Source organism: Lissotriton helveticus, chromosome 7, assembly GCF_964261635.1.
Source record: "Lissotriton helveticus chromosome 7, aLisHel1.1, whole genome shotgun sequence".
In the NCBI taxonomy this organism is placed as follows: domain Eukaryota; kingdom Metazoa; phylum Chordata; class Amphibia; order Caudata; family Salamandridae; genus Lissotriton; species Lissotriton helveticus.
Genome location: NC_136068.1, coordinates 1,094,396,271 through 1,094,419,275, shown reverse-complemented (window position 1 = coordinate 1,094,419,275; position 23,005 = coordinate 1,094,396,271). Strand labels below are relative to the sequence as shown.

The 23,005-nt window shown below is 48.9% G+C and overlaps 1 protein-coding gene across 5 annotated transcripts in view; it reads right to left on the bottom strand.

Moving 5' to 3' along the window:
- The window catches only part of BAHCC1 (BAH domain and coiled-coil containing 1), a 557,942-nt gene that overhangs the window by 108,826 nt on the left and 426,111 nt on the right, over positions 1-23,005 (bottom strand). For all 5 annotated transcript variants that reach the window (XM_078654224.1, XM_078654223.1, XM_078654225.1 and 2 more), the window contains 6 exons: positions 15,169-15,277; positions 13,628-13,836; positions 12,560-12,718; positions 7,731-7,927; positions 5,366-5,735; positions 2,610-3,491 (listed from right to left, as the gene is read on the bottom strand). In XM_078654224.1, the coding sequence (XP_078510350.1) occupies positions 2,610-3,491; positions 5,366-5,735; positions 7,731-7,927; positions 12,560-12,718; positions 13,628-13,836; positions 15,169-15,277 (1,926 nt within the window). The remainder of the gene's footprint in view (positions 1-2,609; positions 3,492-5,365; positions 5,736-7,730; positions 7,928-12,559; positions 12,719-13,627; positions 13,837-15,168; positions 15,278-23,005) is intronic.

The window sequence follows — 23,005 nt, the reverse complement described above, 5'->3', positions numbered from 1 at the left end:
ATGACGTGTCACCTCGCTCCTCCAGCTCTACGGCTAGACTGCGAGATTTTCCTAAGATCTCTGAACCCGAGTTTGAAAAGCTGGCACTCGGAATCACCTCGGGTTCCCCGCTCGACCCTCTGCCTCCAAAAATTTGGAAAAGCTCTGGAACAGAACTTTTTGGCATCTTGCGCCAAATTTGTAACCAATCTCTACTATGTGGTTACGTTCCAACTCCATGGAAACAGGCGCTGGTCACTCCGCTCTTGAAGAAACCCTCTCTGAGCCCAGATTGTCTCTCTAACTATCGACCCATCTCCCTACTGCCTTTCCCTGTGAAGGTAGTGGAACGTTGGGTCAGTTCCTGCCTTTCCATTCATCTTGAGCAGAACAACCTTCTAGACGATCTACAGTTCGGTTTCCGCCCTGCCCACGGCACCGAAACCGCGGTTTTAACAGCCATGGAGGATCTTCGCATGCGTGCAGACAGGGGCCAGCCAGTAGTACTAATACTGCTGGACCTGTCTGCCGCATTCGATACGGTCAACCATAGGACGCTGTTGCTGAGACTCAGGGAAGCTGGTGTGGAAGGCACAGCTTTACTTTGGTTCCACTCTTACCTACAGGACAGGAGACAGGCTGTCTCCCTCCCCCCATTCCAATCCGCCTTCTCTTCGGTGCCACAGGGAGTTCCCCAGGGATCTTCCATTAGTCCCATCCTTTTTAATGTGTATCTTAAACCACTGATCACATTAATTAAGTCATTGGGGTTAAAAACAATTAATTACGCAGACGACACCCAGCTCATTCTCTCCTGGGAAGGAGAAGACTCTATCCCTCTGACCTCCTTTCATGAGTGTCTTAGAGAAACGGCTGGATGGCTCCATAGGAACTCCCTTCAATTTAACGCCTCCAAAACAGAGGTTCTGTTTTGTGCTGGCACTACTTTACCTCGCCAGTTCCCGAATGACTTCTGGCCTCCTGAGACAAGGGAGAAACCTAAACCTGTCTCCTCGGTCCGCAACCTGGGGGTCATGCTCAACAACAAATTGAGTATGGAAACCCAGGTGGCAAAAACAGTGGGGATCTGCACGGTTTTGCTACGCTCCCTGCGAAAAATCATGCCACTTCTCCCTGCACAAGCCCGGGCGTTGGTAGTCAGGTGTACGATTCTGAGTCGCCTTGACTACTGCAACGCCCTGCTCCTTGAATCCCCTGCTACGTTGCTGGACCGGCTGCAACGAATTCAATCAGCCGCGGCCAAGCTGGCTCTGGGCTGGTCGAGAAGGTCCTCGGCCACAGCGGCACTGGCCGAACTGCACTGGCTACCCCTAAAGCAGCGGGTGGCTTTCAAGTCCCTTTGCATCGTATTCAAGGCTCTGCATGGACTCGGGCCCAGGCCCCTGCAAGCCCTGTTTCTGTGGTATACTCCTACCAGAGATCTGCGATCATCCTCGGCCTATCTGGTAAGGGTGCCCAGATACAACAAAGCCAGAACTGGGGGTAGATCCTTCAGGGTCGCAGCTGCCAAATTGTGGAACAGCCTGCCCATTGACATACGCCAGATCCCTCACCTGCTTCCATTCAGGAAGTGCATTAAGACCTGGCTTTTCCCCTAGACCTCCCCGCCTTTACATACTTCGGTATCTTCTTCAGTAAAGTATTTCCAGCGCCAGGAAGCCTGCAAGGTATCAGCTGCGCTATATAAATAATTAAAATAATAATAATAATAAATAATAATAGTAGAAAACGATAATGAATAATAGACCAGATAAACTTGGGGGCCTTAGGGCCACGTGGGAGCGGGAGGTGGGGGACATGGATGAAGTAGACTGGGGTGTGGTCCTGATGCATACTAGGGAGGTAGCAATTAAATCACGTCTTAGATTGGTCCAATTTAAGATACTCCATAGGACCTATTTTGATAGAGTGCACCTGCATAAGATGGGGAGAGTGCTTGATCCCTGCTGTTTACGCTGTGGGCATGAAAGGGGGGACTTCCTGCACACGCTCTGGTCCTGTCCGAACATTCAAACATACTGGAGGGCAGTCCTTTCAGAACTGGGAGAGGTGTTGGAAACGGCTATTCCTTTAGACCCAAAGTTGGTACTCCTGGGAATGACTAATCATGTAGACTTGGCCCGCCCACGGCTGATTTTTCTGGTGCTTGCCTTGGTTGTGGCCAAAAGAGACGTGGCCCGGAGGTGGGGAGTGTCTGACACACCCCAGCTGGAGGAGTGGAGGAGGGGACTGGATATATATATGGCGGCCGAAAGGGTCACGTACAAAGCAAGGGGGTGCCCAAAGAAGTTTGGTACGGTGTGGGGCTAATGGCGCCATTACCATGGATTAGATGGAGGGATTTAAAGGGACATGGAGGTCCAAGTTTATGATGGACATGGATGGAGTGGAGCCACAGGTCCCAGCGCTGCTACTGTTAAGGGCCTGGAAGATAACGCTAGACGAACTAATGGAATTAAGAAACTGTGTCCTGGAACAAGGGATGGGAGGGGAGGGAGGGGGGCGAAAATGGGAATGTGGGAGTGTTGCTGAATAATGACATGCTTATTGTTTGTTTTCTATGCTGAAAAATTAATAAAAATGTTTAAAAAAAAAAGTGTAACACTTACATTCGTTGACTTCACCCGACTTCTGCTGATTGAACTCAAGGCTGGCTAGCTCACTGAGCAGCGCTATCCCGTTGTTCCCTGAATTGTGGCTGAAGCTTGAGTTGTCCAGGCTTGAGGATGGCCCTAAAGGGGAGGAGCTGGTCTCAAATAGAGCAGGTAAGTCACCTAAGTTGATGGTAGCTGCAATCAACGCCTCCAAAGTACAAATAGAACCTTGGAGCCGCTCTTCGCTTGGTGAAGCAGTCAACATGTCCACTTCCTGCTTCTCCTCTGCAACTTCCTGCGGCTCTTCTGGCGAAGCCTCCTTTCCCGAGGTCACCTCCTCCTCTTCCTTTTCCAGGGCTTGCTCCTCCAGGTTTTTGATGTCCACCAGGGTTTCCTCAGAGGTGTTAGGAGAGGGGATTGTTGAGATGATTGTGACCTGCTCCACAGTCTCCTCTTCGGAGTCGGGAATCTCTTCCGGAGCTTCTTGAGCAGGCTCAGTGTGGCTTTCACATTGAGGCATCTCCTGGCTCAAGAGGGCTCCACATTCCATTCCTCCAAGTTCCTCCAGGTCCCCCTGGGCAGGGATGACGTCAGACGGGGGTAGCACCTCAGGGACCAGCTGCTCCTCAGGGGTCTCCTTCGGTTCAGCGGTAGTGACGCTTTCCTTCTCGATATCATCCAGAATGGTGGCCTCAGCCTGCACCTGGGGTGCAGCACATGGCTCATCACAGTGAGGGGTCCCCGAAGGTGTGGCAGTCCTGGACTGCTCTGGTTCCGCTGCTGTGGGGGCCGTTTGCATAGCATCGGGGTCTGCAGGGTCCGCAGGGTGCACGTCACGCAAGGAAGGAGACGAGTAGCCCATGCTGACAGCTGGATATGTGTACCCTGGAGGCAGATCTGTGGAGAAAAAAGACAAAGTGAGACTGGCAACTTTATAACTAGAACAAATTAAGTGGCCTGTAGCACACGCCAAGCGTTCAACACACTGCTTGACTCCCCTGATCTTTTTTGCTCTGTAAAATGAAGCACATTCTCTGTGTCTTTTTTCTGTGCATCACTGTAGCTTTTTATCATCACCTTAATCAATCTTCTTTTCTTTGCCTCATAGCAGGAGAACCAACATCTAAGCCTGACATAGACCTTCCGAATCTCTAAACGACTACAGTTTAATGCAGCCTAGACAGCAGGTGCTGCCCAAATGCATACAACACGCCACTAAACAAAAATCCCTTTAAAACACACAAGCAACACACACACTCTATGTACTCAGTTTGTATCAGATTGCTTTGTTTGCATGTGGAGGGGGCGGGGCGCCCTGCAAAGGGATAATCTGCCGAGTAGCTCAGAAGTAGGTTTTAGTAGAGAACATTTTTTAAATATCTCAGGCTGGGAAGTGGAAGAATCATGCACATTCACATTGTACAGACAAGGGAGAGGTGCCTCTCTGTCGATTAGGGATCAACCCAGCAGGGCTCACAGAGCCAAGACACGTTGGACTCTATCACACAATAACCAATACACGAAAAGCCAGAACCGGTCACAGCAGCGGCTGCATGTTCCATCAGTGCCAAATACATCGATGGCATGGAGCAGCAACTCGTATTGTTTTCCGCTAAGTGGTTGAAGCCAAGGTCCCCGGTGCGTAGGTAGGACCTGGCACTGGCACGGACACAGTACACCCCATTAGCAGTAATCAAAAACTCTTGGCACAGTGGTCTTATTGCCGGGCTGGGACCAGCTTTATGTCCTGCAAGTGGATTTCTACAACACACGCGCATATACCCAATATGCTGCAAGAAACTCTGGGAATGTACCCCTGCCAGCTGCAGACAGTGCCAGACCTGCTCTTCAATACGAAGCTTAATGGCAGTGGAGAAAATAAGGTTCAAGGTAGCCTGGAAAATGTCAGCCTTGGGACGACCTTGCTGCCTACCAGCGAGTGGTATGCTCTAACTGACCAGTAGGTGTCACTGTTGCAATGGTGGCTGCTATCACCTAGACTAATCAATGGACGCCACTAGTGCAGCAAGGTCAGTCTATTCCTTTCAGAATCTCAGAAAAACCCATATGGCAGCTACTCGCCATTTCTTCTCCCTTTGGCATCTCAACCTGTGTCATAAACATGATTAGTGACAAGAATGCACTATTGAGTGACTCACTCAAGACTGAATTCGATGTAGTACTCTGAGGGGTCACTGGGCACCGGCTCTGTACGTGTTGGTCTATTCCATCCTCGCTGGATCTATGACAGATTTTGCAAGTTCTCTCTTCACCCTGTGATATCCATCCAGGGAATGCCTATGGCTGTGAGCTATGTATAAGCCACGTTACAATGCATGCGATACATCGCATGCCATTCCAACGTGGTCATTACAACGACTGCGTTGTTACATTGCATACCGTTACAACGCATGTCATTACAACAACTTGCTGAAGGGGCGCTGGATGTTGGAATAGCATAATTTACTATTCCAACTCCAGTCTGTGCAACAGTAGGTAAGGTGTTGGATTTTAAATCCAACACCTTCTGCCCCCCTACAGCAAGTCGATGTAACGATTTGCGTTGTAAGGGTTTGCAATGTAACAACGCGGTCGTTGTAACGACCGTGTTGAAATGGCATGCAATGTATCACATGCAATGTAAACGATGTTTCATGTGAGCTTCGAAAGTCACTGGTTCACCAAAATGATAACATTACACCCTGACAGCAGCAACTGGGTTTAAGGGTAAAAGTAGGGACTAAAGTTTGGCGCAAGTACTAATGCCTCACCTGGTTCCAATGATTTGGGGAAGTCTTGTGGGGGCTGACCCTCCACCCTCTTCTCTTCTGCTTCCTTCCCTTTGGGGTTCTGGCTAATAACCGGGCTGACGGCCGGGGACCGCGGCACCAGGGCAGGGCTGGTTGCTGGACACACCGGTAAAGTGCAGGGAGTCAAGGGGCCCGGAGTGGGACATTTGGATGAATGCCGGGGGGCTGGTGAGTGGCAGAAGGGAGAGAGTTTGGCAGGACAGGATGCAGGCGGCAGCGAGTTTGAAGAGAAGTTCTTAGAGGAGTTTAAGGCCACTGCTTTCTGTGACGACTTTGGGGTTTTTTCAGGGGCTGGCTCTGCAAACTCCATCTGATGATCCTCAGACTTTCGCTGGGTGGAGAAAAAGACAGCATTGGTAACTTAGAGAGAACTTCATAGTAGACAATGGAAATAGACATTGCTAAAAGACATAAAACAGTCAATCTAAATATGTTCTAGAAAAGGAGGAATAACATGGCAATGAACAGAGTAGTCAAACTGTCAACAAACTGATCAGCCATCAAAATGGTGCAAACTACCAACATGGTGGACAACTGTCAACAAGGAGTCCCAACAATCAAGCACAGACAAAGATTTAACAAGTTTGTTCCTCAACGAAGAGACAAAACATCAATCAGGATGATTGGAATCCATTGTATTCAGCTACTTTTCACCTGTAAAGATGGTATGCATGAAAAGTAGGCCAAATTACAAACAGCAGCATCCCCTCCACAATGGTGGCGGAGCGCCGCCCCACTGCCTGGCTCAGAGACAGCAAATGTAAAATAAAACGATTTTCTTGCATTGTTTTATTTTGCATTTACCGGCTCTTAGCCAGCGTTGTAGGGAGGGGCGGGGCCTAGGCATGGGAGGGGGGAGGAGGAGTGCTAACTGCACTCCACTTCTAAGTGCTCGTGTATGTGTGTTTGGCCGGCCATCTCAGGCCGACCAAAACACACATGCGCACTTAGGTTTCACTAGTCCAGCTGCATTGAGCAGCCGGGCTGGAGAATTCCCCATAGACTCCTTGGTCTGAGCAGGGCATCTTTTTAGCCCGCTCAGGCCAATCCCTGTGCTGCTCTGCAGCACGGGGATTGGATGGGAGTCTGTCCCAGGGGCTGCTGAGACCCAGGAAGAGGAGAGGTGGCGAAAGCGACACAATGCTGGTGGCAGCAGGTGGCTAAAGGTATGTTTTATTTAATCTATTATTTCTAACCCCCGCCCCGTGAGCCTCCTTCTGCGCTCCCCTTCCTGCATTTCCTCCACCATTTATTTGTGGCGGCCGCCACGGATTACAAAAGCATCTCAAGATTGTCTATGTTAGGTGTGAGTAGTTCATCCAGTCTTCCTTTTTAGGTCTGGCCTAGAAACAGTTTTGACTGTTTCGTCACTCTGTTGCTGAAGTAAAAATGCACAATAGAAATACATTCATCGGCAGTGCTTAATTTGAGCCGGTGGTTACCGGTGCTCAGCACCGGCACTTAATTGTCAACACCAGTACTTATGCACTTTGTGGCACTCACTGTCTGATTTAGAGATGAGCACAACAACAGAGGTTTATTAATTCAAGATACATTAAAAATGACTATTACCAGCGCTCAAGCTATTCTTATAGCGTTGAGAGCTTTGAATAGTCTGAATAATCACACTTTTAGGAGTGTGACGGTTAATAGTTGTTTTGGTGCTGTCATGGGCAGCGCTGGTCGGTGCAATGTGTGGTGCAAGATGCAGTGGCCTCTTGAGGAGGGCCACGGCACTTATTTCTTTACAAGTTAAGCACTGTTCATCGGTCTGTTCAAGAGTAGTCGCGTGTTGGCTCTGCCCACCACAGCATTGGCTGTGGATCAGCCCCCTTTATCCACCGGGTGCCTTCAACTGTGAAGGATCATATGTTCCCTGATCACATGTATTCTTCTAACTGAAAGGCAGGCACGCCAGTGCCAGGGTTGGTGTGTCTGAGCTATTCCTCTATTCTTTTTATTTGTTTGCAGATTTTTTCCACATTTGAATATGTTTTGCAAAAAACACCGTTAAAGATTTGCACGAATACCACGGCCCGATGTAATGACTTTGGCAATGCTTGTTCCTTTTGTGTTCTGGCACTTCCAGTTGTACCTTTTGTGTCATAAATGCAAGAAATCAAGTTTTAGAATGGAAACGAAGAAAATAACTAGACAGAGGCACTTACACCTAAAATAACATCCCACAAGATTGCCGATTAGATTACCTTTTGTTTAAAGGGCACATTTTCTTTTGAATGTACTTTTTGAAAAATGAAGTTTTCAAAACAAAGTGGAAGGGTGGAACCCATGGCGTTGACTGGCGGGGAGTGCCCCGGCTCCTTACCTGCAGTGGCGGCTGCCGCTGGATCTCCAGGGCCTGCGCGGCCCGCTGCTGCTGCTGCTGCAGGGCGTAGAGCTCCTGCTGCCGGAGGAACTGCGAGCGCGAGTACACCGGGAGCTGGCCTGGGTGCTGGATGTGGGTGGCGGGCCCCCGGCCCGGGTACATGGGCGGCCAGAGGGAAGCTTGATCCATGACGTCAGCTGCGGGAGGAACCAAGAGAAGAAGTCAAGGCAGGGGATGGGAGTGAGTGAACGAGGGGGCTTTCGGGTAGGAAGGGTTTGAGCGGGATACGAACAGGGAGGAGGCAAGGTGTTTGTGCGGATAGTGATTCGGGGGTGAATTACCCCCAGGTCCCTAGCTTCATGTTATTAGGGCCAGTCAGCGCGGAGGCCTAGTTTTGAGTAATTATTTGGAAGAAGGCGGGGCCGCGGACGACCGGCACCTGTCTAGTGTGATGGAGAACTATTTGTGAAGGCTTGGAGAACGAGGGGGTACAGTACGGGGGACACGAGGGGACGGGTCTTGGAAGTAGTCTGCTCAAAGGGTCTCTTTTAAGGGCTTACTGGAGGAGCACCGCACAGAGGTATCGTAGAAGCTAGTTTCTGAGGCCTCCAATGGGCAAGCGGTATGGGGGTTTTGGGGGTCACACTGGTGAGTAGAAAGGTCACGCAGCGCTCCCTGGGGACCCCTCCTCACATGTCGCACACAGGCTTGCTTTGGGAGGAGAAAAAGCAAAACCTGTTGCACACTTATATAAAGTTCAAGCACAAAAAATGTCTCAATGGACATAAAGTTCAATGAACACAGACGGAGGATTGGAGCATCAGTGCTTTGGTTCTTCTTTTTTATTTTCTGTTCATGGAAAAGCCAGCCGACACGTGTTTCGTCGCCAGAGAACACAGTTTCCGCGACTCCTCAGGGCTGTAGGAAATAGATATATAACCACAGGTCGCGGTGCCGGTGATAATTCCGACCCAGCTCCGCTCGAGACCGGGTTCTTAAATGCTTTGTAATTTCAAAGTTCTCTTCTCCAACGAGTGTGTGGCGAAGATTCTATGTTTAGTGATATTTTTCAGCGTAGCATTCTTCAGGTGATGAAGCTTTGGAATATATCCTAGTAGCGTGTTTCAAACGCGAGAAGTGTAGAAAATTCTACAGCAAAACGTCCCCGTAGTGCGGGGAGTCAGTACGCGACGAGATCCCTCTCGATCGCGTTCCGGAACCGCAACGCGATCGAGAGGGATCTCGTCGCGTACTGACTCCCCACACTACGGGGACGTTTTGCTGTAGAATTTTCTACACTTCTCGCGTTTGAAACACGGCACTAGGATATATTCCAAAGCTTCATCACCTAAAGAACGCTACACTGAGAAATATCACTAAACATAGCATCTTCGCCACACACTCGTTGGAGAAGAGAACTTTGAAATTACAAAGCATTTAAGAACCCGGTCTCGAGCGGAGCTGGGTCGGAATTATCACCGGCACCGCGACCTGTGGTTATATATCTATTTCCTACAGCCCTGAGGAGTCGCGGAAACTGTGTTTTCTGGCGACGAAACACGTGTCGGCTGGCTTTTCCATGAACAGAAAATAAAAAAGAACCAAAGCACTGATGCTCCAATCCTCCGTCTGTGTTCATTGAACTTTATGTCCATTGAGACATTTTTGTGCTTGAACTTTATATAAGTGTGCAGCAGGTTTTGCTTTTTCTGTATACAGTGTGTTTACCAAGCACACTTTGAGGGGTTTCAGGGAATCACCCCTCACCTGCATGCACCTTTTGTTTCACTGCGTTCTCCTGCGCGTCAACCTGAGCAGTGCGCCCAGCATTTCCCTTACAACTAAAACCCTGTTTGTTGTTGTTGCTTTGGGAGGAGTACTTCCGAAGAAACAGGGGACACCCTGCACCAGTGCAAGGCCAGCACGGGGCGGCCCTGCCTCCTGGCACGCAGCACGAGGACCACCTGCCTAGAGAGAGGTCACTGCAGCTTGGCAGCGCCGGGAAGGCTCCTTCTAGGATTTCATTGCAGCACGTGCCACACCTTTTCCGAGACCTAAAACACATTGTCAGGTTTCTGGAGCTCCAGAGATTTGTGGGAGGGGCGGTTCAGAGAATGCCAATGTTTGAGTCAGTGGTTAATTTGTACTGCTTGCACCAGCCCAATTCTCCTATTAGCACCGTGAAAGCGGGGACAGGATGTGGCGTAATGATCAGAGCTGCCGACTTGGAGCTGGGGAACCAGGTTCGAGTCTTGGCATCGGCCTAACATCCTGGGCAAATCACTTAATCTCTCTTTGCCTACCATATGTGAATGTGTCCTTAACTGGTGCGCACAAAATTCATCGGCGTTAATGATTAAGGTCAGGCGCTGAGCACTGTAAACCACCGGTTCAAATTAAGCACTGGTTTGAGGAGTTGAAGTGATCTGGCACCAATGCAAACATGTGGCTGTACAAACAACTGCACACTGTGCGCTTCATGGTGCACACTGTGTGTTTTGTGGTTGGTATTACGCTCTACAAAGTTTGTCACGCTCTACAAAGCCTTACGAGCATCACACCCAGAGAGTAGTAATACTGCCACAGTAAAGAAGCCAAACCAACCCCTACCATGGTGAAAGAGCATGCCAGGGAGCATAGATATGCCTGGAATTGGGGTATTCCAGGGTGGACGCCTAACACTCCTATAAGGGGGAACCAAGCTGAGTGGGTTACAACTGATATAAGTTAAAGCCTGGCGGGGTGGTGATGCTTTGCATCGGGCAGGACCGACCGGGTGCTCCTCGCGGTATATCAGCTTGTCCCACTGGGTCTTGGTATGCGACATCACGGGATGTGATCACGGGATGCTCGGCTTGGTCCTACTGCTTGATGTACAGTAATAGCTGATGTACCCCACGATCCTAGGATGCTTGTTTTCAGTCCAGGGAGAACTTGGCCTGGCAGTTCAGGCTGGACTGTTCTCATTGGGCGCAGGGTCAGGACTGATTTGCATATGGCTGGGTCCAAACTGGAATGGCACGGTGAGCAAAACAACGATGGATTTAGGCCCAGATCACAGTGATAGGGTGAATGCACAACATTGTTCTGCATTCTGTCCATCAATTGTTCTTTTTGCATTGCCCCATGGGGTAAGAGCAAGTAGGGCAGGGTGTAAATTACTGGTACATGGGTAATCTCACCTGGCTACTGGTGATTGTTCCAAGGGCATGTTCGGGATGGGGGCACTGCTGCTGCTGTACAAAGAAATGACAAGTCTGGGTGGTGACTACTGCTGTACGGACAGGCATGCATGTGATACCCTAGGATGCCTGGGGTAATAAAAGGCCTGGTTGGCTTGCGATTCCTTGTATAAATAATTTCGGCCATGGTTGATGCTGGTTGCAAGTCTGAGTGAAGGTGTGGTTTCTTGTTGGCCTGGTTTGGTGGTGGCGCATGGTATAAGGAAAGCCCTGGTGGGTTGTGATGAATTGGGTAAGGAAGGTCAGGAAGACCTGGTTTGGGTTATGGTTCCTGGTGTAAAAGAAGCCTGGTTTTGGAGTGAGTCCTGGTATAACGTAAGGACAGGCTTGGTAATGGTGCCTAAAGGCCTGTTTGGGTGGTGGATCCTGGTATGGTCGAATGCCCAGTCTGGTGGTAGAAAGAAAGGCCTCATTGGTTGGTAATGCCTGGCATACAGGATCTCCTTGTTCGGTGGTGGCGCATGCTATGAGGAAAGGCCTGGTTGGGTGGTGATGCATGGTACGAGCGAAGGATAGGCAGACTTGCTTGGAGGGTAAAAGGGAAGACCTGGTTGGGTAGTGGATCTCGGTACAATGGAAGGCCTGGTTGGGTAGTGGAGCTCGGTATAAGGGAAGGCCTGGTTGGGTAGTGGAGCTCGGTATAAGGGAAGACCTGGTTGGGTAGTGGGGCTCGGTATAAGGGAAGACCTGGTTGGGTAGTGGGGCTCGGTATAAGGGAAGGCCTGGTTGGGTAGTGGGCTCTGTATAAGGGAAGACCTGATTGGGTAGTGGGGCTCGGTATAAGGGAAGACCTGGTTGGGTAGTGGGCTCGGTATAAGGGAAGGCCTGGTTGGGTAGTGGGCTCGGTATAAGGGAAGGCCTGGTTGGGTAGTGGAGCTCAGTATAAGGGAAGGCCTGGTTGGGTAGTGGAGCTCAGCATAATGGAAGGCCTGGTTGGGTAGTGGAGCTCGGTATAAGGGAAGACCCGATTGGGCAGTGGGGCTCGGTATAGGAGAAGACCTGGTTGGATAGTGGGCTCAGTATAAGGAAAGACCTGATTGGGTAGTGGGGCTCCGTATAAGGGAAGACCTGGTTGGGTAGTGGAGCTCGGTATAAGGGAAGGCCTGGTTGGGTAGTGGAGCTCGGTATAAGGGAAGACCTGATTGGGTAGTGGGGCTCGGTATAAGGGTAGACCTGGTTGGGTAGTGGGCTCAGTATAAGGGAAGGCCTGGTTAGGTAGTTGGACTCGGTATAAGGGAAGGCCTGGTTGGGTAGTGGGCTCTGTAGAAGGGAAGACCTAGTTGGGTAGTGGGCTTGGTATAAGGGAAGGCCTGGTTGGGTAGTTGGGCTTGGTATAAGGGAAGGCTTGGTTGGGTAGTGGGGTTCAGTATAAGGGAAGGTGTGGTTGGGTAGCACGACTTGATGTAAGGGAAGCCTTGATTGGGCAGTGATGTATGGTAAAAGGGAAGGCCTGGTTTGGAGGCGCATAAGACTGGTCTTCTGTACATCACTTTCTGACCATAATGCACTGCTCTCTATACAGAGCAGCCCTATTCCGCCCCATCCCTTCCCCGAATTAGAAGCCACCTCCCAGTATAGTGCCCTTACCAAGCGGGTGTGCAGCCGCATGGGGTGACGGCTCAGGCGGCAGGATGACCAGCTGTGCACCGGAGTCCTGGGACAGGGGGAACACGGGCTGCATGGCTCCAGACATCGTGGTGGGGAACCCAGGCGGGAGGTTCTGGTGCAAAGCGGGGTGTCCGATGCCTGGAAGAAGAAGAGATAACCAGTTCAGTGACAGACTCCACTTCTGTAGACCAGGAATCCCCCCTCGGCAGCATTGCTGGCTAGGAGCGAGGGGCTGCAACCCACCCTGAGCAACCTGGAGCGTAGTGAGGACCCGAACACCTGCATCAGCACCTGCAGTCACTGTCCCCACAGCTTGGACATTCACTCACTAAGAAAAAAAATCAGTGAGTGCTAAAATCGCCGATTCAGTAATCACATGTTTTGTCGGCCTTAGTCACTGCGTCTGTAGTAACTGAGTCTACAGTGCCCACCTGCGCTTGCTCGGCCAACTCTCTTACCCTGCAGTCACTAAAGAAGCTGTCATTGGGCCTAGAGTCAAAATCATTAATGACTGGATGTACAGTCACTAAACAAGAACTCTGTGAATCTGTCGTCACTAAGCATGTAGTCAACGGATAAATATGCAATCACAGGGTTTGGAATTACTGAGCCTGCGGTCACTGAGTTTGCAAACAGCTAGTCTGCCTTAACTGAGTTTTTAGTAACTGAGCCCACAATCACAGAACCCAGTCACTGAGTTCTCGATCACTTACTGTGCCCTCACTCAACCTACACTCTCCGTTTGCATGCTTTGTATTCAGTCTGCCACCACAGCCACAGAATCCGCAGTTGATGAGTGAAGAGTCTGTACCCAGAGTTCGCGGTCCCTAAGTTCCCAGCTACTGAATCAACAGAAACAGATTCAGTGACCACAGAGTCCAAATTCACAGAGCTGAACTTTACTGCATCTGCTGAATCCATTTCCGGAAGCCCCACACTCCGCAACTCCCGCCCCTTTGCTAGTCCACACTTCACACCACTCCCACTTCCTTTACACACGCAGTCCTAATACGTCATACTGCACTCCCCCCCCCCAGGGACACTCACCGTAGGAGTGGCCGCCCATCCATATGGACGGGCTGCGGGTCCGGGGCAGCCAGTGCGGGTGGCCGGGGTGCGTGTGCGAGGCCGGGTCCCCTCCCAGCTGTCCGGGCTGCAGCGACGAACCGCCGGCCATCATGAGGTGAGACGTCAGGTCCCCGGGGCAGCCGCCGGAAGGGTGCATCCGAGAGAAGTCCACCAGGTCCTTGTTCTCCCTGGAAGAGAAGAGGCGGGTGTGAGGCGGGGAGGAAGCCATACATGCAACCAGCCATGCACGGGTGCGGCGTTATGCGTATTCGTAGAGCGCATCATCACCCGGCAGGGTATCCTGGGGGCAGACTTGAGATGGGTAGGGGGCATAAATGCGAAGGACGTGACCAGGAACAAGAGGGGCGGATTGTGGCACCCTTACATGAGGTGGGCAGAGAGGGGGTCTAGAAGAATCCAGTTAAAGGTCAGGGCAGGCATGACATGATGCACACAGGAATGGATGGGCACAGGGAACTCACCCAAAGGGGAGGGAGCATTAATGGGGCAGAGAGCGTGGGTACCCAAAGGGACTTTTAACAGGTGTAATGGCTGGAGGGGGCGGTTAGTACAGGCCTTGCTCATCTGTACAGGTGCAGTGGCCTATTGGGAAGTTTCGAGTGGGTGCCTATGAAAGCCTGCTCATGCTATGACCGACTAGAGGCGGACCTGAAACCCTCCAATCCACCAGTAGACTCGCCCAGGTCTGGTCTCGCATGCTGCATCGCGCTGACAGACACTTGACTTGACTTGAGGGATTCTCAGGAGTCATGTGTTGTCCTTGAGGTTTTACAGGATGACTGAAGTGCCACATGGGACCATCACGGTGCTCCGAGGTGCACCTAAGATATGTCAGGCGACTCTTGAAGTCTTCTGAGGGACCCCTGGGTACCTCGCAGAACACTTGGTATGTCCTAAGGGCATCTCGAGGTGTCATGAGGGGTCCTTGTGGTGTCTTCAGGGACGACTAAGGTGCCTTAAGAGACTCGCGCGGTGCTCTGAGGTGCGCCTCGGATGTTTTGAGAGACCCCTAGTCTATGCTGAAGGGCACTTGGGGGCCTTGACCAACATCTGAAGTGTCCTAAAGAAACTCTGGGTGTCATGTGGGGTTCTTAAGATGTCTTGTGAGACGACTAAGCTACCATAAGGGACTCTCACAATGCTCTGAGATGTTTTGAGAGACCCTCAGTCTGAACCCTCATGTGCCTTGATCAAAATCTGATGAGTCCTAAAGAAAATCGGGGTGTCAAGTGTGTTCCTTAAGGTACCCTATGGGACTGAAGGATATCATGTATATTCTGTGTTTTGACAATGCTAAAATGTGTGGAGAGGGTCCCAAGGAGCAGGCTCCGGGCAACTCTGTACAAAAACTGACTGCAAAATGTGGGCTACATCTGTAGTCCATTTTTTACTGCACTTTTTCAACTTCCCAGAAGAGACCAGATCTAGTCCTAGTCTTTAGACAGTCAATTTCCCAGCAACAAGCCTGACCCCCAATGGTTGACTCCATCTTTTCTTACTGTAGTAGCAGCTCTCGTCCAGCGAGGCCCAATCTCTCATCACACAGCCGACTCCTCTCCTCTTCTGCGTCAAGGTCCACCACGTGCATGGAGCGAGTTGAGTTCACCCCTACATCATTATGGGGTGGGACAAATGGAGAAAGGGATGAATAACAGACAAGAGGTCAGCAACAGACAAGAGAGCCCCACATTTACATTCTATAAGTATGAGCCAATCACTGAAACAAGTGGTACCAAAATGTGGAGCCACATAAGGAGTGTGGGCAAACCAAACATTGTGGAACCTCTGAACAAACATGGCGTCATTGAAAAATGCAGTCACACCAATCAAATATAAAGCCCCTCAATGAACCACAGCACTGACTGAGTGAAGATGAAACCATTAATAAACTCTACACCACTGAAGCAACGTAGCAGCACTGTTCAGGATAGCGTCCCTTGCACTGACTTGTTCTATGATTGAACAATAGTGCTTTGTTTGTTTATTGATGACCATTTGCTCAATACTGCCAGGCCTGGACTCTCTGCATCTTTTCTTAAAGACTCAAATCACTCCCTTATCGACTCACTCCCTCGCGCACACACTCACAAAAACTCTCAGCCATATGGGACCAGCATTTACACCAGATTTAATAACAAGCAAACGTAAAACCCCTATTGGCCCTTGGTTGCTGCCCTCTCTTACTGGCATCTAAATAAGACTGGCATCCTCAAATAACAACCGCAGGAGCTTAACTCCCTCTGAAAATGTACCCAATAACCACAGCAATTCAGTCCACGCTCCCCATTTTCAGGTCTCCAGTGAGATTTTAAAAACTGCCAGCTGTGCAAACATGGCACCACTTAAAGAATGTGCCAGCTCCTCTAAGCAGACAAGGCGCCAATGAACAAGGGTGGCAACACTGCTGAGTCTGCCTCGACTGTGGTACCCTCACCAGCAGCTGCAGTGGCCTGGGACGTGAAAGTTCACAATTAGGTGTGCTCTGGCCCTTCCCCGGCATAGTTCTACTGCCACAGAAGTTCAGCCTCTGTACTCTCACCTCAGTCTGCCTACTCCCTGCCTTCTCTTCACACACATAACTTACACTGATAATGTGCCTACCCTCCTTCTACTGAAGGACAGTTGCCCCCCTTCTTTGTGGCTGCCATTTCCCACATTATCATCTAGTTTCCTGTCTCCACTTTGGTTCTTCGGCGAAATTCGTCTCAAGGAATTTAGCTGATTGGGCAACATATTTTTGCACCTTATGTTTTCAGGACATATGTAGCTCTGCTGAATGAATAAGTGCCCACAACCAGCCCGCTAATATAACATCTTCGGCAGCTGGAAGCAATGCGCCAGATGTGACCTTTTGAAGCGAGCACTATACTCCAACTGAGGCCTCAGGAACTGGCGACAATGCTCCAGAAATGGTCTGCAGGGCTGGAAACGACGCTCAACAAATGGTCTCCAGGACTAGTAACAATGCTCCAGAAATTATCACCAGGACTAGAAACATTACACCAGAAATGGTCTCCAGGACTAGAAACAATGCTCCTGAAATCGTCTCTAGGACTAGAAACGATGCTCCAGAAATTATCACCAGGACTAGAAATGATGCTCCAGAAATGGTCTGCAGGACTGGAGACGATGCTCCAGAAATGGTCTCCAGGGCCGGAAACAATGCTCCAGAAATGGTCTCCAGGGCTGGAAACGATGCTCCACAAATGGTATCAAGGACTAGAAATGATGCTCCTGAAATTATCACCAGGACTAGAAACGATGCTCCTGAAATGGTCTCCAGGACTAGAAACGATGCTCCAAAAATTGTTCTCCAGGACTAGAAATGATGCTCCAGAAATTATCTCCAGGACTAGAAATGATGCTCCAGAAATGGTCTCCAGGGCTGGAAATGATGCTTCAGAAATGGTCTTCAGGACTAGAAACGATACTCCAGAAATGGTCTCCAGGGCTGGAAACAATGCTCCAGAAATGGTCTCCAGGACTAGAAATGATGCTCCAGAAATGATTTCCAGGGCTGGAAACGATGCTCCACAAAAGGTCTCCAGGACTAGAAACAATGCTCCTGAAATTATCACCAGGACTAGAAACGATGCTCCTGAAATGGTCTCCAGGACTAGAAACGATGCTCCAGAAATTATCACCAGGACTAGAAACGATGCTCCTGAAATGGTCTCCAGGACTAGAAACGATGCTCCAGAAATTATCACCAGGACTAGAAACGATGCTCCAAAAATTGTTCTCCAGGACTAGAAATGATGCTCCAGATATTATCTCCAGGACTAGAAATAATGCTCCAGAAATGGTCTCCAGGGCTGGAAATGATGCTTCAGAAATGGTCTTCAGGACTAGAAACGATACGTTAGAAATGGTCTCCAGGGATGGAAATGATGCTCCACAAATGGTATCCAGGACATGATATGATGCTCCAAAAATGATCTCCAGGCCTAGAAATGATGCTCCCGAAATGGTCTCCGGGGCTGGAAACGATGCTCCACAAATGGTCTCCAGGACTAGAAACGATGCTCCAGTAATGATTACCAGGACTAGAATCAATGCTCCTGAAATGGTCTCCAGGACTAGAAACGATGCTCCAGTAATGATCACCAGGACTAGCAACAATGCTCCTGAAATGGTCTCCAGGACTCGAAACGATGCTCCAGAAATGTTCTCCAGGACTAGAAACGATGCTCCAAAAATTGTTCTACAGGACTAGAAATGATGCTCCACAAATGGTCTTCAGGACTAGAAACGATACTCCAGAAATGGTCTCCAGGGCTGGAAATGATGCTCCACCAATGGTATCCAGGACATGATATGATGCTCCAAAAATTATCTCAAGGACTAGAAACATTACACCAGAAATGGTCTCCAGGACTAGAAACAATGCGCCTGAAATCGTCTCTAGGACTAGAAACGATGCTCCAGAAATTATCACCAGGACTAGAAATGATGCTCCAGAAATGGTCTGCAGGACTGGAGACGATGCTCCAGAAATGGTCTCCAGGGCCGGAAACAATGCTCCAGAAATGGTCTCCAGGACTAGAAATGATGCTCCACAAATGGTATCCAGGACTAGAAATGATCTCCAGGGCTGGAAACGATGCTCCACAAATGGTATCAAGGACTAGAAATGATGCTCCTGAAATTATCACCAGGACTAGAAACGATGCTCCTGAAATGGTCTCCAGGACTAGAAACGATGCTCCAAAAATTGTTCTCCAGGACTAGAAATGATGCTCCAGAAATTATCTCCAGGACTAGAAATGATGCTCCAGAAATGGTCTCCAGGGCTGGAAATGATGCTTCAGAAATGGTCTTCAGGACTAGAAACGATACTCCAGAAATGGTCTCCAGGGCTGGAAACAATGCTCCAGAAATGGTCTCCAGGACTAGAAATGATGCTCCAGAAATGATTTCCAGGGCTGGAAACGATGCTCCACAAAAGGTCTCCAGGACTAGAAACGATGCTCCTGAAATTATCACCAGGACTAGAAACGATGCTCCTGAAATGGTCTCCAGGACTAGAAACGATGCTCCAGAAATTATCACCAGGACTAGAAACGATGCTCCAAAAATTGTTCTCCAGGACTAGAAATGATGCTCCAGACATTATCTCCAGGACTAGAAATAATGCTCCAGAAATGGTCTGCAGGGCTGGAAATGATGCTTCAGAAATGGTCTTCAGGACTAGAAACTATACGTTAGAAATGGTCTCCAGGGCTGGAAATGATGCTCCACAAATGGTATCCAGGACATGATATGATGCTCCAAAAATGATCTCCAGGCCTAGAAATGATGCTCCCGAAATGGTCTCCGGGGCTGGAAACGATGCTCCACAAATGGTCTCCAGGACTAGAAACGATGCTCCAGTAATGATTACCAGGACTAGAAACAATGCTCCTGAAATGGTCTCCAGGACTCAAAACGATGCTCCAGAAATGGTCTCCAGGACTAGAAACGATGCTCCAGTAATGATCACCAGGACTAGCAACAATGCTCCTGAAATGGTCTCCAGGACTCGAAACGATGCTCCAGAAATGTTCTCCAGGACTAGAAACGATGCTCCAAAAATTGTTCTACAGGACTAGAAATGATGCTCCACAAATGGTCTTCAGGACTAGAAACGATACTCCAGAAATGGTCTCCAGGGCTGGAAATGATGCTCCACCAATGGTATCCAGGACATGATATGATGCTCCAAAAATTATCTCAAGGACTGGAAACGGTACTCCACAAATGGTCTCCAGGGCTGGAAACGGTGCTCCACAAATTGTCTCTAGGAAGAGAAACGATGCTCCAGAAATTATCTCAAAGACTGGAAATGATGCTCCAGAAATGGTCTCCAGGGCTTGAAACGATGCTCCAGAAATGGTCTCCAGGGCTGGAAACGATGCTCCAGAAATGGTCTCCAGGACTAGAAACGATGCTCCAGAAATTATCTCCAGGACAAGAAACGATGCTCCCGAAATGGTCTCCGAGGCTGGAAACGATGCTCCACAAATGGTCTCTAGGACTAGAAACGATGCTCCAGAAATTATCTCCAGGACTAGAAATGATGCTCCAGAAATGGTCTCCAGGGCTGGAAATGATGCTTCAGAAATGGTCTCCAGGACTAGAAACGATGCTCCTGAGATTATCACCAGGACTAGAAACGATGCTCCTGAAATGGTCTCAAGGACTAGAAACGATGCTCCAAAAATTGTTCTCCAGAACTAGAAATGATGCTCAAGAAATTATCTCCAGGACTAGAAATGATGCTCCAGAAATGGTCTCCAGGGATGGAAATGATGCTTCAGAAATGGTCTTCAGGACTAGAAACGATACTCCAGAAATGGTCTCCAGGGCTGGAAATGATGCTCCACAAATGGTATCCAGGACATGATATGATGCTCCAAAATTATCTCCAGGCCTAGAAATGATGCTCCCGAAATGGTCTCCAGGGCAGGAAATGATGCTCCACAAATGGTATCCAGGACATGATATGATGCTCCAAAAATTATATCCAGGCCTAGAAATGATGCTCCCGAAATGGTCTCCAGGGCTGGAAACTATGCTCCACAAATAGTCTCCAGGACTAGAAACGATGCTCCAGTAATGATCACCAGGACTATAGACAATGCTCCTGAAATGGTCTCTAGCACTAGAAGCGATGCTCCAGAAATTATCTCCACAACTAGAAATGATGCTCCAGAAATGGTCTCCAGGGTTGGAAACGTTGCTCCACAAATGGTTTCCAGGACTAGAAAGGATGCTCCAGAAATTATCTCCAGGACTAGAAATGATGCTCCAGAAATGGTCTCCAGGGCTGAAAATGTTGCTCCACAAATGGTCTATAGGACTAGAAACGATGCTCCAGAAATTATCACCAGGACTAGAAACGATGCTCCAAAAATTGTTCTCCAGGACTAGAAATGATGCTCCAGAAATTATCTCCAGGACTAGAAATGATGCTCCAGAAATGGTCTCCAGGGCTGGAAATGATGCATCAGAAATGGTCTTCAGGACTAGAAACGATACTCCAGAAATGGTCTCCAGGGCTGGAAACAATGCTCCAGAAATGATCTCCAGGACTAGAAATGATGCTCCACAAATGGTATCCAGGACTAGAAATGATACTCCATAAATGATCTCCAGGGATGGAAACGATGCTCCACAAAAGGTCTCCAGGACTAGAAACGATGCTCCTGAAATTATCACCAGGACTAGAAACGATGCTCCTGAAATGGTCTCCAGGACTAGAAACGATGCTCCAGAAATTATCACCAGGACTAGAAACGATGCTCCAAAATTTATTCTACAGGACTAGAAACGATGCTCCACAAATGGTCTCCAGGGCTGGAAATGATGCTCCACCAATGGTATCCAGGACATGATATGATGCTCCAAAAATTATCTCAAGGACTGGAAACGGTACTCCACAAATGGTCTCCAGGGCTGGAAACGGTGCTCCACAAATTGTCTCTAGGAAGAGAAACGATGCTCCAGAAATAATCTCAAAGACTGGAAATGATGCTCCAGAAATGGTCTCCAGGGCTTGAAACGATGCTCCAGAAATGGTCTCCAGGGCTGGAAACGATGCTCCAGAAATGGTCTCCAGGACTAGAAACGATGCTCCAGAAATTATCTCCAGGACAAGAAACGATGCTCCCGAAATGGTCTCCGGGGCTGGAAACGATGCTCCACAAATGGTCTCTAGGACTAGAAACGATGCTCCAGAAATTATCTCCAGGACTAGAAATGATGCTCCAGAAATGGTCTCCAGGGCTGGAAATGATGCTTCAGAAATGGTCTCCAGGACTAGAAACGATGCTCCTGAAATTATCACCAGGACTAGAAACGATGCTCCTGAAATGGTCTCAAGGACTAGAAACGATGCTCCAGAAATTATCACCAGGACTAGAAACGATGCTCCAAAAATTGTTCTCCAGGACTAGAAATGATGCTCCAGAAATTATCTCCAGGACTAGAAATGATGCTCCAGAAATGGTCTCCAGGGCTGGAAATGATGCATCAGAAATGGTCTTCAGGACTAGAAACGATACTCCAGAAATGGTCTCCAGGGCTGGAAACAATGCTCCAGAAATGATCTCCAGGACTAGAAATGATGCTTCACAAATGGTATCCAGGACTAGAAATGATACTCCAGAAATGATCTCCAGGGATGGAAACGATGCTCCACAAAAGGTCTCCAGGACTAGAAACGATGCTCCTGAAATTATCACCAGGACTAGAAACGATGCTCCTGAAATGGTCTCCAGGACTAGAAACGATGCTCCAAAAATTGTTCTCCAGGACTAGAAATGATGCTCCAGAAATTATCTCCAGGACTAGAAATAATGCTCCAGAAATGGTCTCCAGGGCTGGAAATGATGCTTCAGAAATGGTCTTCAGGACTAGAAACGATACGTTAGAAATGGTCTCCAGGGCTGGAAATGATGCTCCACAAATGGTATCCAGGACATGATATGATGCTCCAAAAATTATCTCCAGGCCTAGAAATGATGCTCCAGTAATGATTACCAGGACTAGAAACAATGCTCCTGAAATGGTCTCCAGGACTCGAAACGATGCTCCAGAAATGTTCTCCAGGACTAGAAACGATGCTCCAAAATTTATTCTACAGGACTAGAAACGATGCTCCACAAATGGTCTCCAGGGCTGGAAATGATGCTCCACCAATGGTATCCAGGACATGATATGATGCTCCAAAAATTATCTCAAGGACTGGAAACGGTACTCCACAAATGGTCTCCAGGGCTGGAAACGGTGCTCCACAAATTGTCTCTAGGAAGAGAAACGATGCTCCAGAAATAATCTCAAAGACTGGAAATGATGCTCCAGAAATGGTCTCCAGGGCTTGAAACGATGCTCCAGAAATGGTCTCCAGGGCTGGAAACGATGCTCCAGAAATGGTCTCCAGGACTAGAAACGATGCTCCAGAAATTATCTCCAGGACAAGAAACGATGCTCCCGAAATGGTCTCAGGGGCTGGAAACGATGCTCCACAAATGGTCTCTAGGACTAGAAATGATGCTCCAGAAATGGTCTCCAGGGCTGGAAATGATGCTTCAGAAATGGTCTCCAGGACTAGAAACGATGCTCCTGAAATTATCACCAGGACTAGAAACGATGCTCCTGAAATGGTCTCAAGGACTAGAAACGATGCTCCAGAAATTATCACCAGGACTAGAAACGATGCTCCAAAAATTGTTCTCCAGAACTAGAAATGATGCTCAAGAAATTATCTCCAGGACTAGAAATGATGCTCCAGAAATGGTCTCCAGGGCTGGAAATGATGCTTCAGAAATGGTCTTCAGGACTAGAAACGATACT